Raw genomic sequence first — 17,147 nt, forward strand, 5'->3', positions numbered from 1 at the left:
GTACAAAATTATAAACATGAAAGACATAGAGTCAACGAAGACCGGAATGACCGACTGGGATGACAAGGCTCGTCGAATGACAGAAGAACTTCGTCCAAACTAGTTTGTGCGGCGAGATTTCGAACGTTAATTACGTGAGACACTTTGATCGGTGTGAACGAAGCGAGATGAAACGCCTACGATGCATATATATGACTGGTCACGAACATGTATTGTCACCGCGCGGTTACTGGTTAGTGAACGTGGATATCTCGAAAAGCGGATGTTAATGTGGCTGAAGCTGCTCGAGGAAGTCACGAGGACAACCTCCTTCGAATAATTGTTATCAGTGCGAAATCCGATTGTGAGAATCATCGAATTGTACGTTGTGTTAGAGCTTTGTCTGATCGAACACTCGCACGCTGCCGATTGCCAAGCTGTCGCACTGTATATTCATCGCGTCCCTCGTTCGCTGAGTTGTCGGAAAAGATTTCGACTTGAATCGAACAGACAAATCGATTAACCCTCGATTCGCGGGCGTCGGGTCCATTTTGACCCGGCGTTACAAAGATTTCATCTAAATCCTAATTTTGTGTGGCAGTCATTTGTAATTATCAGCTATTGATATTGAGTCGAATAAAAGGATTAACCCTTTGCACTCGAGCGGCAAGTCTGAGAAGCCAATAAAAATTGTTATACCATTTTTCGAAATAATCGTTCTATATTGTTGTCATATTAAAAAAAAAAACTGTTAAAACTGCAAGTATCGTACTTTCCAATAGGCTCGATTTCGTATGCATAAAGTGCATTGAATCATATAATTTCGAATTAGAATAGCTTCGACTTGCAAAGGGTTAACTTGGATCTAAATAAAACACAGTTTTAAACATATACAAACGAATATCAATCGTAAAGATTTGGACCCAGCCATGGCTGTAATAACTACTCAAAAATGTCGTCCAAGGACTAATAACGAATTTCGACGTCGATTCGGAAAGCGATGCAACAGGTCCGATGGAACATTTCCGAAAACCAAATGTCGGTCTGGAAACTCGATGAACACGCTTCAATCGGCAGCCAACGAGTCGACGAAGGTATTAAAATCAGCAGAGTACGCTATCGTTCGTCGAAGATCGACGAGAATGTTACGTCTTCGACGAGAGATCGACTTCGACGCGATAGCCTCGCTGATCGTGGCAACTTTGAACTGTCTCTGTCTCGCCCCATCCTGTTGTCGATAATTAGATCCATCGTCGATCGATAGACGCCATTGATCGTGTGGCAAGATAAAACAACGAATGTTGGTCTTGTGACTTTGGGAGGACGGTTCGATCGAGGGACAGCGAATCTAGTGATCGTCAACGGGACAGGGGTTCGGCGTAAGCAGTTTAAGGTTCGCTGGACACGGTTACCCGTTTAGTGAGGTTGTCTTATTAAACTAGATTGGGTACGAGACATACCAGCTCGACGGTGTAGAGCATCTCGCGCTGCTTGGTGAGCTCCTGCATGTACATCTGCGGCACAAAACATATCCACAGTCCACCAGTGCTCAAACTACCCCCACGATCGGTACTTTCACGGTGTCGCGAACGATTTCGTTGAAACGTTTTGTAAAACGGGCAAACTAAGACTATGCTCCTGCTTCTCTCGTGTTATCCTCGACCGTTGCTTCTCGAACTCGCAAAACAGCGGCCGTTTCGATCTTGCACGAAGATCTTTACAATGATCATTTTCGTCGTAAAATCTCCACTCTTTCATCATTTCTGCCGGGACAATTCCTTTTCCATGAAGCCTCTAAAACTCGTTCGAAAGAATACTCGTTCCGTCGGAACGCGAGATCTACGTTCGTAACCAATGACACGAGTAGCAAACGTAGCAACGACTATAGGGTGTCCCAAAAATGTCTCGCAATCCGGAAATGGTGGGTTCCTCGGATCATTTAAAGCAACTTCTTCTTTTACGAAAATTTTCTCCGAGGCACCGTTAACGAGTTATTAACGGAAAACAGTGACCAGTGAGAGGCGAGATCAGCTGCCGCGAGGTGGCCGAGCCAACGGCGCCAGCGGTCGAGGCGGTCGAATCCCAGCTCGCTGGCGCGAGGCGACCGAGCCAACGAGCGGAACTGGGCTTCGTGCGCTGGTTGACTGGGCCGCCTCGCGTCAGTCGTACTCGAATCTTATTGGTCACTGTTTTTCGTTAATAACTCGTTAACGGTGCCTCGGAGAAAAATTTTGTAAAGGAAGAAGTTGCTTCAAATGACCTGAGGAACCCGCCACTTTCGGATTGCGAGACATTTTTGGGACACCCTGTAGAACGAGAAGCGAACACGTTTGACCAAAAGTTCGACAGAGCATATCTATTGAATACAAACCGAGAGAAAGTAGGTAGAACACGATCATTCACGAGGGAAGAGAGCGTACATCTGTAGATAAACCGAGAGTACAATCGAGAAACGCAATATATCATGATCTCCTCACCGTCGCACAGCTTTGTGTTCTAGAAACGAATGCACGCGGTGGTCCCGGTGTAATTAGAGGTTCGCGAAAGAAATAGGCTGCGGCGTTTCCCGGCGGTCGTGCCGCTGGGAACAGTTAATGGATTCGTTAATGGTTATTCGAGTATATTATAATAATCGCGGATGAGACCGTGCCGGAAGAGATATGCGAAGGTAAATCAGCCGGACTTTGTGATATCGCGTAGATTAGTACGAGAAACGATGAACGAAAGCGATGGAGATAATGAAACGAAAGCTAATATTTCTACGGAATACACACACGCACACCGTCTAGTCTACAGCAATGACACGATCTAGGGGCTGACGTGATCCATGGGACTCACCTGTTCCTTCAACATGACCGCCTGTTGCCGCTTCAGTTCTCGTTCCTGCGAAATCAGAATTAATTCCGGTTTATCATCATCGTTACCACACTGCGTGTGCGACTCGCGTTTACCGGGGCTTCCGACGCGGATAATCGAACGATCTAATCGTGGGAGTGGTGCGATTTATCGAGCGACGCCTCGAACATCATCCACGAACGAGCGTGAACTTCAATTTTCTCGATTTATCAACTATTTAACCCTCGTACGCTCTTCGGGAACACTTCCACGAGAGATTTTAAGACCACATGCGTGCATTCGTAGCGTCTGAATCTCTGCTCCCAAAGGTTTTACAGTGTCCAAAAGAAACAGCGAACGTGCGAATTTTTACACCGAGGAACGCGCGAGGGTTAACAAAGGAATTCCCCTGTTCGCGCGCACAGAAATCGCTGCGAATCAACATGACTTTTAAACGAGCGAGAACTCGACGACAACGCGTTGATGGAAAAGCGCAAGAATAGCAGATCAAAGGCGCATTAATAATTTGTCGAGTCGAGATGTTTTCGAGGCAGGTAACGATGAAACGGGATTCGCTTTGAACCGCCGACGCGATCGCATTAAAGATCAAGAGATAATTCCCGGACAATCGGGTAACGCGCCTCGCACGGGATAGATTCAGTTCTAATTGAAAATAATTTGAAAACCGGATATCCCGTCGCAAAGGGAAATGCAATTTGTTCGCGCGGGCGGAGCGCAAATTGAATAACACGTCTAAAGTGAATTCCCCCGGCGGAATAACATTTGCGAGCGTCGCGAAAATATGTCGGCCGAGTTTCTCGATAATTTTTATTTTACCGGTGGCGACGCGGCGAGGGCTGGGGAGACACAGAGAGACCGAGGGTGCGTGTAACAACGATTTTAGGATTACCTGTTGCTTCCGTTGTTGCTCTTCCAGCCGTATCTTCTCCAGCTCTTCCTGCCGTTTTTTCCGGGCCTGCGCACAATGCCATATACACACGTCACTCACATCCATCAATATCAATTCCGTGAGCAAATTTACAGAATGAATTTTTTTGCTTTCTTTCGTTTGCATCTTTCGCCCTGACGCGGGGAGCCTGCCGTTCCGGGCAATTCCGAGTTATTCTTTCGTCGTCCCGACGCTCGATATTTATCGCGACTAACCGATACGATCGATCTATCGATGATTCAGAAAACAGGAATACCGATCCTTGAACTTGGTCGTCAGGAATTCGAGTTTCTTCGAAGCAAAAGGGATTTATTTTAGAGGTAGCTTTGAACGCGATTGCGGAGGGCCTTGAGAAAACGATTTTATGTAACAATTTTTAACGGAACGTGTAGGGGGCAGACTGTAATTTTGGATCGGGCGGGCATAGCTTTGCTCGAATGTAACATAATCGAGAACGTGGCGTAAACACGCTGCACCGGCGACTTCAATGCGTGGCGAACCGCCATCTTTGCGCTCAACGCGCGTTCGGCCATGTTTTCGCTCGTGTTTCATTTTCCCGTATGTTATAACACTGTGCATCTCTTGGGTACTTTCGAATTGCTTTTCTCAACGTTTAATGTTGCAAACGGAACAAAGACAGGCGACTAATTTATAGCGCACTTATCAACGTAACTATCGGTTGAAATTTTTGCGACCATATTCTCTAGAACAAATCCAAGCGTTATTTGACGATTTCCCGAGCTACACTTCGAACACTTACGAACACCGTGATTTCTTTGCCGGAGAAAATCGTCTCGATACGAACAAAAGAAACTGACAAAAACTCGCGTGTTCCCTGATCGCGATATTTCGCGGCCAAACCGAAGAGTATGTGTAGTCGGTGAAACTTTCGTGATATCTGTAGATCCTGACGATAACTTCTCGAATTCTGATCTCCGACTTCTTCGTGTAGTGATCCGAAAGCAACGTGTAGAAGAAGCGCGACTATGTCAGCGGAGTCGGTGACAAGCACTACTCTAAGGATGTCTAGTGACGTTGTCATACTCTACCGCGGAACAACGAAAAGAAAACTCTATTAAAGAAAATATTCGTGTTCCCGATCCGCGGATCGATCGGGAACCGTGGCTAAAAAGATCGCTGTCTCCCCTCGACTACGACAAACAACGACTTTTGGCAACGTAGGGTGGTCCTGTTGGCGAGTAACAATTCGATTGAACGACACAACAAAGAGAAGCCCTTCCCACCCACCAAAAAAATCATGTACACCCCATCAAAGAGAGATAGAGAGATAGACAGATAGATAGAGAAAGAGATAGAGAGAGAGAGAGTGAGAGAAAAACAGGTAGCGAGATCGGCATGCTGTCATAAAAAACCTCGTGATATATTATACATAATGTTGAGAAAAAGAGCAGCCAAGCAGAAAGTGAGACGGCACAAAAAAAAACGATTCTCCGTTTCCGTGGAACAATCGACGAGTTGTTCAACAATGTTGTGTAGTGTGTACGATGAACGGAAGGAAACAAAGAGAGTTCGTGAAAACCAAAGCTTTTGACCAACTACCAGAGAAATATATAAAATATTCATATAAATATGTATATATATATATCTAGCGATATAGAGATAGAAATACAAAGTGAGAATATATAAAGAGAAATATACATACATATAGATGTATATGTAAATATGTATAAACCACCATCATTTTATACAGAAAAACGTTTGAAATTACAATGAAACCAGAGTGTACGAGAAAAAAGATCGGGGAGTACGGTAAATTAGAGAAGAGAAAACACAGCCGTAGAAAGTGGTAAAATATCGTGAAAGAGAGAGAGAGAGAGATTGAGAGAGAGAGAGAGAGATTGAGAGAGAGAGATAATCAGCGCATGCAGGAGCCAAGCAGAATAATACTCGCCTTTTATGGTTATGCACATAGTATAATCTATGTGTATTGTCAGTGTGTTATATATCAATTGCTGAAAGCCGATAGTTGTTTCGTGACGCAGAGATCCGAACAGCTGTGAGAGAACGTGATCGTGGCAGCGGTTTCCGTGTGTGATAATATTAATAACAGCGGGTGATGGTGGTAATAGCGATAATTAGAGCGCGCGGCGCGCGATCGATCGGTTAAACTCCGATTTCGCTTTGAGAGTGTTCGCGCGGCCGCGATTATGCTCGATCATCGCCGATAGCCAGAGAAGAACGAAAACAGAGAGCGTGGAAAAAAAAAGGAAAACAGAAAGCGGTCCTCGCGATGCACGACGCCGGCAGAGCGGTGTTCCTACGTCGATACGCCGTGGAACACGCCCGAAAAACTCGGAAAAATAATAATTACGGCATGCTGGATAATCATGTAGCTAGCTGTTATTTCTTGTATAGTGACAGGAGAAGCACAGGATAGCGTTACGACAGTCGGTATTACCATTTGTTCGGCCTACTGGATGCGCAGATACTTTTCTCGATCTTTTGCCAATCTATTTTCAGAGTGTGTCAGCATCGATCGCTATAGTTCTGACTTCTCGAGAGCTCCTTCACGGCAGACGTATCTCTTCTCTGGAACTTCGAAATCTTATCGGAGCTTTAATATCTTATCGGGATCTTGGTTCTTCCGAATTGTCAACAAATAACTTTCGTTCGGTCAATATACTCTGCGAAAATTCGCGGGACCTTTAAGCGTGTCTTGCGTGAAAGAGCTCGCTAGTTGTCTCATTTCGGATCCTTTGCATCGATCGACTCGGGTCGAGTGTCATTTTCAAAACGCAATCGGCGAGCTTGTAATCCTTCGTTCGACGACCTCGGCTCTTAATTAACACCGACATTTTGTACTTCGCGTAGGAGAACAGCGAACGATCTATAAAATCATTTTCTACAGCAAGAGCATCATCCACGATGCGCGAATGAAATAATAGACAGCGGAACGAAGCGTCTGTCAAGCGTCAATTCGATTCTGCGTTTGAAGAGGACCTCGACCGTGCCGATCAGCAGGGACTTAACATTTCTAAGTGGTATCACCCATCGTTTTCTTTTTTGTTTCCTACGAAGCACCGCGTGCGCGTTTTGTTATGCGTGGCGCGCCTGTGTCGTGTGATGTGTCCTCTTTCGTGATCGACGAAGAAGTTCGTTTGTTTTTTTCTCTCCGAGGGGGTGAAACTAGCCGCCGAATTTCTTAGTTCTCCAACAAAACAAAAGAAAAAAAAAAGACAGAAAAATCACTCGATTTTTTGCTCGCTTCGCAGCTTCTTTCATCGGCGAGACGCAAATTCGAAGGAAGAAAGATGTCGCTGAAGGAATCGACGCGCGTGAAAACAAAGTGAAAGAACCCGTGACGAGGATCCCCGAAAGGGATCCCCCGGAAACGAAACGGTCGGAACGATGTGGTAAAGGGGAAAATGATTTCTGTAACCGCGTTCGAGAAGATCGAGACTCGGTGAGGGGCGGGCGGGGAGTAGTGGCTGATGTAAAATGACGAATGTGATCGGTCTCACGCAGAATGTTTGATGGCCACATACACATATGAAACTGACATGAGATGTAACGTTTAAAAAAATGTAAGATAGAGAGATAGATAGATAGATAGAGAGAGAGAGAGAATGACTAGAGTTGTATATCTTACCTCTGTTGGTTCACAGTGAAAGTTAATCCATTCGGTGAGAGTTATAATGAGCGAATCGGGAGATGGTTGGGCGGTGGGGCGGGGGTTGTATCGGGATTACGAGTCGCAAAATATGGAGGACAACATAGAAAACCAGGCAATCGTAGTCTTACCTCGAGAGGTCCATCGTATTTTATAGTCCTCGTGGAAATCAGACGAAATAAAAAGACGGAGCTGGGAGAAACGGTGGACCGATGAATCGCGGGGGGGATAGAAAACAGTCAACGTTCATAGTGAGCATGAAGTCGATGAGGGTTTCGATGATGATGATGATGATGATTCGGGGCGGGCGGGGCTCGCGACTTAGAGAACCGTCGAGGCAGAGGTGAGACGATAAAATTCCTCCTCGAATGGGATTCGTCGAGAGAACAACCGTTGGGGAGGATACGGCGGATGGTCACGGCCCTGATGGACGTCGCGCGAGGTCGGTTCTCAGGGGTGGTTCTTCTTCGATATTTGTTCGCTCGAATCTTAAGCACGGCTATCGGAACTTATCGGATGGTATAATACTTTTCGAGAGCCCACCGATATTCGTTAATTTGTCTACTGTCTGGGTTTTGGACATTTGTGAGAAGCAAAGATTTTCGGCGTTCTATGGACATTGATTCGTACGTACGTTTCTTTTGGCAAACGACCTGGTTGTTCATGGGTCCCACAGACTCAAAAGAAGACCCTTCTCTCTACATCGGACTATATACACGAGAGCATTGCGAATTGGGTGTGTCGGGCTCGTCAACAACTGCCTCACGACAAAAGAGCTGTACCGATTGCGGAGAATCGACAATCCATTGATTCTGCAAATCCATTTGCTTCTCTTCCAAGTATACAAAATACCGCAGGTATTACATATCCGAGGACATTTCCAATTTGTCAATCATCGAAGCGCCACCGGATCGACGCCGATTCTCGTTGGTTCCATCAGCGACCCCCATATGCCCGCATCCTCGGCCCAAGCTGGATGGATTCTCTGGTCCGTGAAGGACGCAACAAGCCGAGGGTGTCCGAACATAGCGGGTCTCTTTGGGGGGGATGGAGTTTTTTTTTTGAGGGGGTATTTTTTTGAGGAGGCGTCAATACGACGATCTTACCTCCAGAAGCTCCTGACTTTGCGTCTGAGTCTGGGCCTGCTGGGTATTGTCCATGCTGGCGTTGGTGGTGGTGGTGCCTGTGGACGCGGTGCTGGAGGTTGGCGTGGTGGGCTGCGTGGTGGGTTGCGACTGCGTCAACGGCAACGGGGCGGACGAGGACGACAACGACGACAACGACGACAACGACGACAACGAGGACAACGAGGAGACGGCGGCCGTGGTCGAGGCGGTCGTCAGGGTTAGGGGCGGCGGTGGCGGGGGCGGCGGCACCACCTGGACCGTCGGCGGCGGCGGCGGCACCACGACGGCGGCAGGTAATGGCGGGGCCGCGGTGCTCGGGGTGTTCGCGTTGCCGAGGACCGTGCTGGCCGGCAACGGGGGCAACGAGGGCAACGAGCTCACCGAGGCCAGGCTCGAGGCCGTCGAGCCCGACGGCAGCCCGCCCGCCGACGAAGACTTCTTCCCGTCTTCGGGGTCGGCGTGTTGCATCATGTCGCGGTTCCTCCAGCTCTCCGCGATGCTCTCCCGATTCTTCCAGATCGTGGCCACCGTGCTGCTAGCCAGACCCAGCTCGCGCGCCACGTCGCTCTTGCTCTTGCCGCGTTCGATCTCTTGGATGATCTTCATTTTCTGCTTGATCGTGAACGCGAGCCGCTTTCGACCCTGCGTTTGTAGGTTTAGGGATGCCCAATAATCGATCGTGTTAATCGACGGTTCGTCGTTACGTGTCGGGTAGTCGCGTGCGAGTGTTGCCACCCGTCGCTCTCTAACAAGCGCGGCCCTCTGCGAGAGGACCGACGACGCTCGTTTAGAGCGCGGGTTAGTTGTGGTGGGTTGTGATCGTGGTGGTGGTAGTGGTGGTGATAATGGTGGTGGTGGTGGTTGTGGTGGTGGTGGTGGGGTTCGTGGCGTGGTCTCTCTGTGAAGAGGGTAGGCTGAGCCGTTTTTCAGATTCGCGACCAACTGAAAGTCGCAACAAAACTGACTGAAGAAGACGCTTCTGGTCGAGAGGAGACACTGTTTACGTGGCACGGTATGTTTAGGAGGCACTCTTTGTGACCAGGGTGCGCTAACTGGCCGATGCTCTGGGCTCCTGCTACGTCTTACAAGCCCGAATTGTCCCGCAACTTCGTCGTCTATGAAGGTTTATTAGGATTCTAGAAGTATACAGTAATGTCTCTCCCTAATTGACGCTCAGATTGTGCACAAAAATAGACAATTTAAGAAGAGGAGATACGATTATTCGAGCCTTGCAGCTCGTTTTTATAGTTGTTGACAATTCGTAATGACAATGTTTAAATATTCAAGAAAATGCAGGCGTACAATAAATACAAATTCTCTTCTTCTTCTAAGAAATTATTATGATCAAAAAACTTCTAATCGTCATAACTGTGAAGAGAATGGCACGGCAAGAGGTTAAACTGAAATACAGTAAATTCTCCGTAATTGACGCTCAGCTAGGAAACAGAAATGGACATTTTGGGAAGAGGAGATACGATTATCCCGGCCTTGCTGCTCGTTTTTATAATTGTTGATAATTCGTAACTATAAAAATGAACCGCAAGGATCGAATAATCGTATCGCCTCTTTCCAAAATGTCCAATTTAGTGGACAATCTGAGCGTCAGTAAGGGAGACATTACCGTGTATTATGATCGCGTCGAAACATGATCGCAGAAGACGCTGTCTTATCCGTAGCGAATCGCGATCGATTATGAGCGGATAGAACGCGCAGCCTGAAACAGTGCTCCTCGAGCGACGAGATTCGTCGAACCGATTCTTCACGAGACCTATCTTCACGGAAAGCGGACGAGGGATCGATTAGGATCGATTATCAGTGGAATGGGCATCCCTACGGTCTCGTCCCAGCCAGTAAACCCACTACCTTTATCTACATTTTCCACTTTTTCCCTGTCTCGTCGACGTTCTTCCCTCTAACGTCCCGTTTTCTAACGCGGTCTGTGTTGCGTGTATGTTTTTTTTTCGGAGTAGACTGGTTAGGTGGTTTCTGAGAGAGGGGGTGGAGGGTGGGCACACGTGTGATGTGCAGTGCGTGTGGGAGAAAGTGGATGCAAGTGATTGCGGAGGAGTTCGGGGGTGGAATGAATGAGCGAATGAGTGACAGTGATTGAAGAGGGCTTCTGGTGGAGCAGCTTGGTTCGTGTCTCGCTCGAAGGGATCCCGATCGGATACTTTGGACAACTATCACAAATGGAGGAACTATCAAAACGGTTCTACACTCGCGCAATCTACTTTCGCCCTGGATCGACCTTGCCCGAACGATTCTCGATTATTTTCTCTAGTGCGATCGAGCTCCCCGAGAGACAGCCCGAGAACGTTTCCCGGGCAAGGCGATCGTAAATCGCGCTTCCGGACCGTGTTCCTCGATCCAGAATTTTTCAGAACGATCTCCTCTTCCGCGGCGAATTGATTTTTAACGATCGCGCCGTCGGAACGTGGAAGAAGCAATTTGGAAAACTCGGAGCGCGCTCGGCTCGGAAAGCGTTCGCCGGGACGCGAGAACCGCGTTCCGTTCTGTTGCTCGAGGAACAACCGGGGGAGGCGTTTTTAGGCTTGCTCTGATCGGTCGTCGCTAACTTCTCACACGGTCGTTCGCCTTCACCTATGGATCTAGGAGGATATGCCACGGCAAAACCGAGTACTCTGAGACTGGTCTACAGCGCACATAAAAAGCGTCGGGGAGCTAGGTATCGAGTTCATACGACTATACAGACTTCGAGCAACAAATTTCGACTCTCGTTTAACGGTGCTCGTCGCGAAGATCGAGGCCTTTCTACTCTCGCAATTCTCGAGGCCATGATCGATCCTTCGAAACGTTCGAACCCCGCGACTGCTCGATGCCCCTAATTACCGAGCGCAGATCGATACGAGTGCCGGTGCGCCTCGATTTCCTCGACGAGCACTCCTTCTTTTTCTCTCCCCGTTTCTCGAGTGGAGCCGATCGCAGTCGATCAGACGATCGGCCCGAGAAACCGAAAAATGGGCGGGTCCTCGCTCGATCGCGTCTATTCTCGCCGAGTGGAGGACCCCCGGAAGCGAGATGCAGCCACAAACGATCTCCGTTTAAACGACTAAAAAGACGTTCGACTCACTGGGGTTTCAACGAGAACAAAAGTCAAAATAACTAACGTGTCGGACAGAACATCAAATCAAGAGAAACAAAAGAGAAAATTAGGGCGGGGTGTTTGGACCAGGGGGGTGGGGTGTCAGTCGGAGAAAGAGACTGGGAGGACATGCTGGGTTCTCCTGTCACTATTGCTAGCGATTCTTGGTCGACTATGGGTCTGGGTGGTCTTCGTGTGTCCTGGGACGTTTTCTTGGTTGGTTGACGGATCGTAATTAGGGTACGGGCCTTCATATATATATGTACATATATGTATATAAATATACAAATATATATGAATATGTATAAATATATAAATATATATAAATATACAGATATATACATATATATATTTATATATATATATACATAAATAAAGATATAGATATAATAATTCTGCGACGTATTACAAAAGTATCTGGTTACAAGAGATAATCCACTGGAGAAATAGTAAAACGTATATATATATATATATATTTATATATATATATGTATATATGTATATGTCTGCATGTACGTAACGGTGCACACATATAGATATATTGTAGATATAGATATAGATGGAACGGTATATGTGTATATATATATAGATATATATATATACGTAATAAGAATATAAATAATATATATATGTATGTATAATATAAAATACGACACACACAGAGAGCATGCGACACGCACGACAGGTGGACAAAATACAAAAAACGTAGTAGGTATCCCAAATAGAGTAAGAGAACAGATTCCTTGTGAACGAAACAACGAGAATCGAGACAAAAACGTGAAAAAGGAAGACACGATTCGTGTGAGAGCGTCAACTTACCTCGAGCAGCTGCTGATTTCGAATTTCCCGCTCTCGTCTCACCGCCTCCTGACGTTCCGACTTCTCCTGCTCCTTGATCAGCCTGCGACAATCGTGTTGCGATCGTTTAATTCGGCCGGCAAACGGTTCCCGATCATCGTACAATATTCTCCGAATGTTTCGCCGAGCGTCGATACCGTCTCAAACAGCTTGTACAGACCTGGCTTGCTCCTTGTGCCGCTGCGCCTCCTCCTTCGCCAGCTTTTTCGCGTACGCGAGCTTCTCCCTTTCGTACTGATTGTTCGTCCGCACATCCCTGAAGCCGCCGGCTGCTCGAAGCTCCTCCAGCCTCCTGGCCACCTCCTGGGCACCCAGCCTGACGAATTCCGCCTCCGCGAGGCCCATCGTCGGCTGAAGAAACTCGCCCACCAACGGCCGGGACGAGAAAGAGAAGTTCGCCGTCGTCAGCTCCGCGGGGTTCTGCTGCTCCAGGAACTAAAAAGATGATGTTCGTCGCTTCGTGAACACGGCATTCGAACGTTTCCCGTTCGAGTCGCACACTGTTTGATCGATAGTAGACGCTCCAACCGGCTAGCTCGTTCTCTTTTCGATCGGAGAACATCGTACTTGTAGCATCGAATTCTTCTTCGACGCTCCGAGCATTTTCACTCGTTAACCCTTTCGCGCCGAGCGCCGCATATATGCGGCATCCACTCGAAATGAAGTGTATACAGAAGACGCGGATGTGTAATTTGTAGCAAAAATGATAAAAGAACGGATTCGCGGTATGAGTGCAAAAATGGCGGTGTTGGCCTTTGCATAGATCCTTGCTTTCAAATTTATCGCATAGAATTACATTATTAGTTTTTACATATTATATTTCAATCATTTTCGTCTCGTTATTAATTATATTAAACATTTAATCGTTAGGCTTTGTAATTATACAGGGTGTCCCGGAAATGTCTCACAATCTGGAAATGGCGGGATCCTCAGATCATTTGAAGGAACTTCTTACTTTACAAAAATTTTCTCCGAGGTACCGTTAACGAGTTATTAACGAAAAACAGTGACCAATAAGAATCGAGTACGGCTGACGCAAGGCGGCCCAGTCAACCAGCGCGCGAAGCCCAGTTCCGCTCATTGACTCGGTCGCCTCGCGCCAAGTGAGCTGTGATTCGACCGCCTCGACCGCTGGCGCCGTTGGCTCGGCCGCCTCGCGCCAGCTGAGTTGGGATTCGACCGCCTCGACCGCTGGCGCCGTTGACTCGGCGGCTCGCGCCAGCTGAGTTGGGATTCGACCGCTTGACCGCTGGCGCCGTTGGCTCGGTCGGCTCACGTCAGCTGAGCTCGCCTCTCATTGACCACTGTTTTTCGTTAATAACTCGTTAATGGTGCCTCGGAGAAAATTTTTGCAAAGGAAAAAGTTGCTTCAAATGACCTGAGGAACCCGCCACTTTCGGATTGCGAGACATTTTTGGGACACCCTGTATAAATACCTATGTTACCTATAATTTTGTGTGTTTTTAAATTAAAAGTGTAAATATGCTAGTTACACTAGAGAACAATGATTGTTTTATTCGGCACAGTTATTATTTAAGACTTGGAACAACATATATACAGAAACCATGCGCACTGTGCATATTTCTGGAGCGAGTTTCCGTTCAGTGACGGTACTTCGGTGGATGGAGCTGCCGTGGCGAAAGGGTTAAATTGTGAATTTCAAACTATCGTTAACCCTCGGATAACAGGCGCCGAATCTAATTCTAATTTTGCGGCAGTCGTTTGGAATTATTTACTATTAACATTGGAACTAGCAGAAGGGTTAACTTTGGCATCGACGAAGAGGTTTCATCGAAGCGGTTCTACGAATGAAAATGAATCGCAAAGATTTGGACGGATCTAGCCGTGGCTGCCATAAATGCTGAAAAATGTCCGCCGATCCAAAGATCGATGCTCGAGATAAAGGTTCGTCGACCAATTATTCGTCGAAGATCGTGCAATAAGCACTCGGTTCGGAGCATTGTCGGCTAAGAAACTCGTCGATCTCGCGGCCGCGTGGCTGAGACCGATTAGAACAGTTCGGCTTCGATCGTAATTGAAATCAAGATCTGCCGAAAGGACGTGACCTACCTTGGCTAGGTCCGGACTGCTCCTGAACGTCTTTCCGCAAGGACTATAGTAAGACACGTCGCCCTTTATCACACCGGACTTCCCTAATCCCTTGATCACTGTCTCTCGTTTCCAGCCACGTTCCAGAGGAACCTGAAGATCCCTCTCGCTGGGCTTCACCTTTCTTCTCTTCGCGTTCGAAACGCCGTCGGTGTTGTCGTCGTCGGTGTCCGTCACGACGTCGGTGTTGCTGCCGCTCTCGCTGGTCACGTCCATGTTGCTCTCCTCGCCGGACACCTCCAGTAACTTGTTCTTCATCTTCTCCTGCAAAGACCGCTATATAGGGAGCATGGTTTTAGTGCGAAATCATAAGAGAAAAAAACAGAACGGCCGGCCCAGGGTAGCTCTCTTCCTCTTCGTCGGCGTCGAAAATTTCGCTCGACTCAGAAATCAAATCAAATCAAATCAACGATGGAAAATCATTTGGAAAAATTATTCGATAACTGAACGGAAAACGAAGTCTACGTTACTGTTCAAAAGGAATGACCATCGAGTTCAGGATACACATAACTGGGTTCACCGTGTCTGCTGGGACAACTTAGCTTCCCGGTCTAGAATCCTCGCAGACCAGAGACGCCGTTCTATTAGTGCAAATAAATAATCCAATTATTCTTCCTGACTTTTAACTGCTTCGTTCTACGCAACGTAAGCTTCGTCTAACACGCATTTTGAATCAGCGGATGAAGTAGAGAAATGACTGGACGATTTCTTTGTCCCCGAAGAAATGAAATCTCGTCGAAATGGAATTCGCCACTAGCCTGATACATGGCTTAAAGTTCGAGGAGGTAACGGCGAAAAAAATCTGGTTCACTTTTTTTTGAAAATAGATCTTAACCCTTAGCGCTCCACGCGTTTCTCGAGTCTGCCTACCCAGCAACTCCGGCACATTTTTGGAGCAAAGCGCCTGAGATAAAGAAAGTCTTGCTTTGAGTAATCTACGCGTCTTTGTGAAAGCATTTGATTTTATTCATTTTATGTTGCCAAGTATAAAAATGGGCAAAAAATGTTTTAATAGTAATGGTACACACGCTAAGCACGTTTTCACTACAAATAACAATTGTCAACGCCGACAAAAACATAGCATCTTCGGTGTAATCATGCTAAAAACAGTGGGCTCCGCAGCAGAACCTTCGGATTTACGGAACAAATGACAAATGTCTCCATAGCGGAGCCAACGGAGCGCTGAGGGTTAAATGTCGCCAAAGAATTTGGATTATTCATTTGTATTTGGATTATTCAAGCTATCGAAGCCGGGAAAATATTTGTATTCGTCTCCAGTGCTCTCGAAGGAATCAACTCTAAGTACTCCCAGCACACAGGTATTGCTTCTCCACGTCCCAAGGTGTACCAAGTTCGCCCCAAGTTCGCAACTTACTTGGTTCTTGTCGTCGCCCTGGCCGGTCGCGGTGGCGTGCAGTTGAGCAGCGAGGATGTTCGACCTGAGCAAGGACACCTGATGCGACAGGGGAACGCTGGGGTCCAGAGTCGGCGTCGGCTTGATGCCGAGGGCCCTGCTCTGGGCCAGCAACGAGGCTACGGTGTTCTTCTTCGGTTTGGAGACACCGCGGCCCAAGTTCCTCGGCCGGCCATCCTTGTGGTGTGTCGTGCTGGCGCTTTCGCTCTCCTCGCTTCCGCTGCTGGGCCGTTGCGGGGAATCCGCCGCGGCGAAAAGCTGCGCCAAAGAAGGGCTAGGCGACGCCGGAACCGGCACCGAGTTCTGCGGTACCCTTCGCGGCTTCGGGCCCGGCTTTCGCCTCGCTGCGGGGCGCGAATCAAATTTTTCTATTTGAAAGGGGACTGAATGGGGTAGAGCAACGATACAGTATCTTCAGATAGTCAGCTTGTCGAAATACAGATGGTGATTGGATGGGATTGGACGGAATTGGATCAGGATGATCTCGGAGGAAGTTCGAGCCGGCTCCACGTGTCGTCAGAAAGCGACACGATCGACCCTTAACTACTACAGTCATTAAAACTTGCTCAACCGCTATTAGGCTAACTCTCGTAGACCGCTTATTGCGTTATTATTCACCTGAAAGTGGTAAACGAAAAATCGGAAGCGATTGTTCTCACTTTGTATATCAATTCTGAAAGGGTTACTTACTACACTTACTCCTTCGTTTCCTTTTTTTACGATTGTTCTTACGATTATATCATCAGTTAAGCAATACAGTAATGTCTCCCTTACTGACACTCAGATCGACCACAAAAATGGACAATTTGGGAAGAGGCGGTACGATTGTTCGAGCCTTGTTTTTATAGTTGTTGACAATTCGTAACTATAAAAATGAACCGCAAGGATCGAATAATTGTACCTTCTCTACGTAAATTGTCCATTTTTGTAGACAATCTGAGCGTCAATTAGAGAGACATTACTGTAGTAGTTAAGAGTTAAGTTGAGAAAGGATCACGAGTGAGTTTTAAATTTATCTCCACAGGAAATTCAAGTGTCTATTTAACCCCTTGCCTCTTCGCAATTATAACGATTCGAACTTTTTTCATCATAATAATCAGATTCTGTATGCAAAATAAAAATGATCCGCATCGATTGCAGGG

General features: G+C 47.2%; 1 protein-coding gene across 14 annotated transcripts in view; it reads right to left on the bottom strand.

Moving 5' to 3' along the window:
- The window catches only part of LOC117221835 (bromodomain adjacent to zinc finger domain protein 2B), a 396,271-nt gene that overhangs the window by 15,619 nt on the left and 363,505 nt on the right, over positions 1-17,147 (bottom strand). For 9 of the 14 annotated variants that reach the window (XM_033473108.2, XM_033473112.2, XM_033473107.2 and 6 more), the window contains 8 exons: positions 15,967-16,388; positions 14,553-14,867; positions 12,643-12,917; positions 12,444-12,525; positions 8,501-9,163; positions 3,725-3,790; positions 2,818-2,862; positions 1,440-1,493 (listed from right to left, as the gene is read on the bottom strand). In XM_033473108.2, the coding sequence (XP_033328999.2) occupies positions 1,440-1,493; positions 2,818-2,862; positions 3,725-3,790; positions 8,501-9,163; positions 12,444-12,525; positions 12,643-12,917; positions 14,553-14,867; positions 15,967-16,388 (1,922 nt within the window). The remainder of the gene's footprint in view (positions 1-1,439; positions 1,494-2,817; positions 2,863-3,724; positions 3,791-8,500; positions 9,164-12,443; positions 12,526-12,642; positions 12,918-14,552; positions 14,868-15,966; positions 16,389-17,147) is intronic. The other 5 variants (XM_033473111.2, XM_033473116.2, XM_076523808.1 and 2 more) reach the window with 5 other exon arrangements.

This window comes from Megalopta genalis, chromosome 7 (genome assembly GCF_051020955.1).
Source record: "Megalopta genalis isolate 19385.01 chromosome 7, iyMegGena1_principal, whole genome shotgun sequence".
Classification (NCBI taxonomy): Eukaryota; Metazoa; Arthropoda; class Insecta; order Hymenoptera; family Halictidae; genus Megalopta; species Megalopta genalis.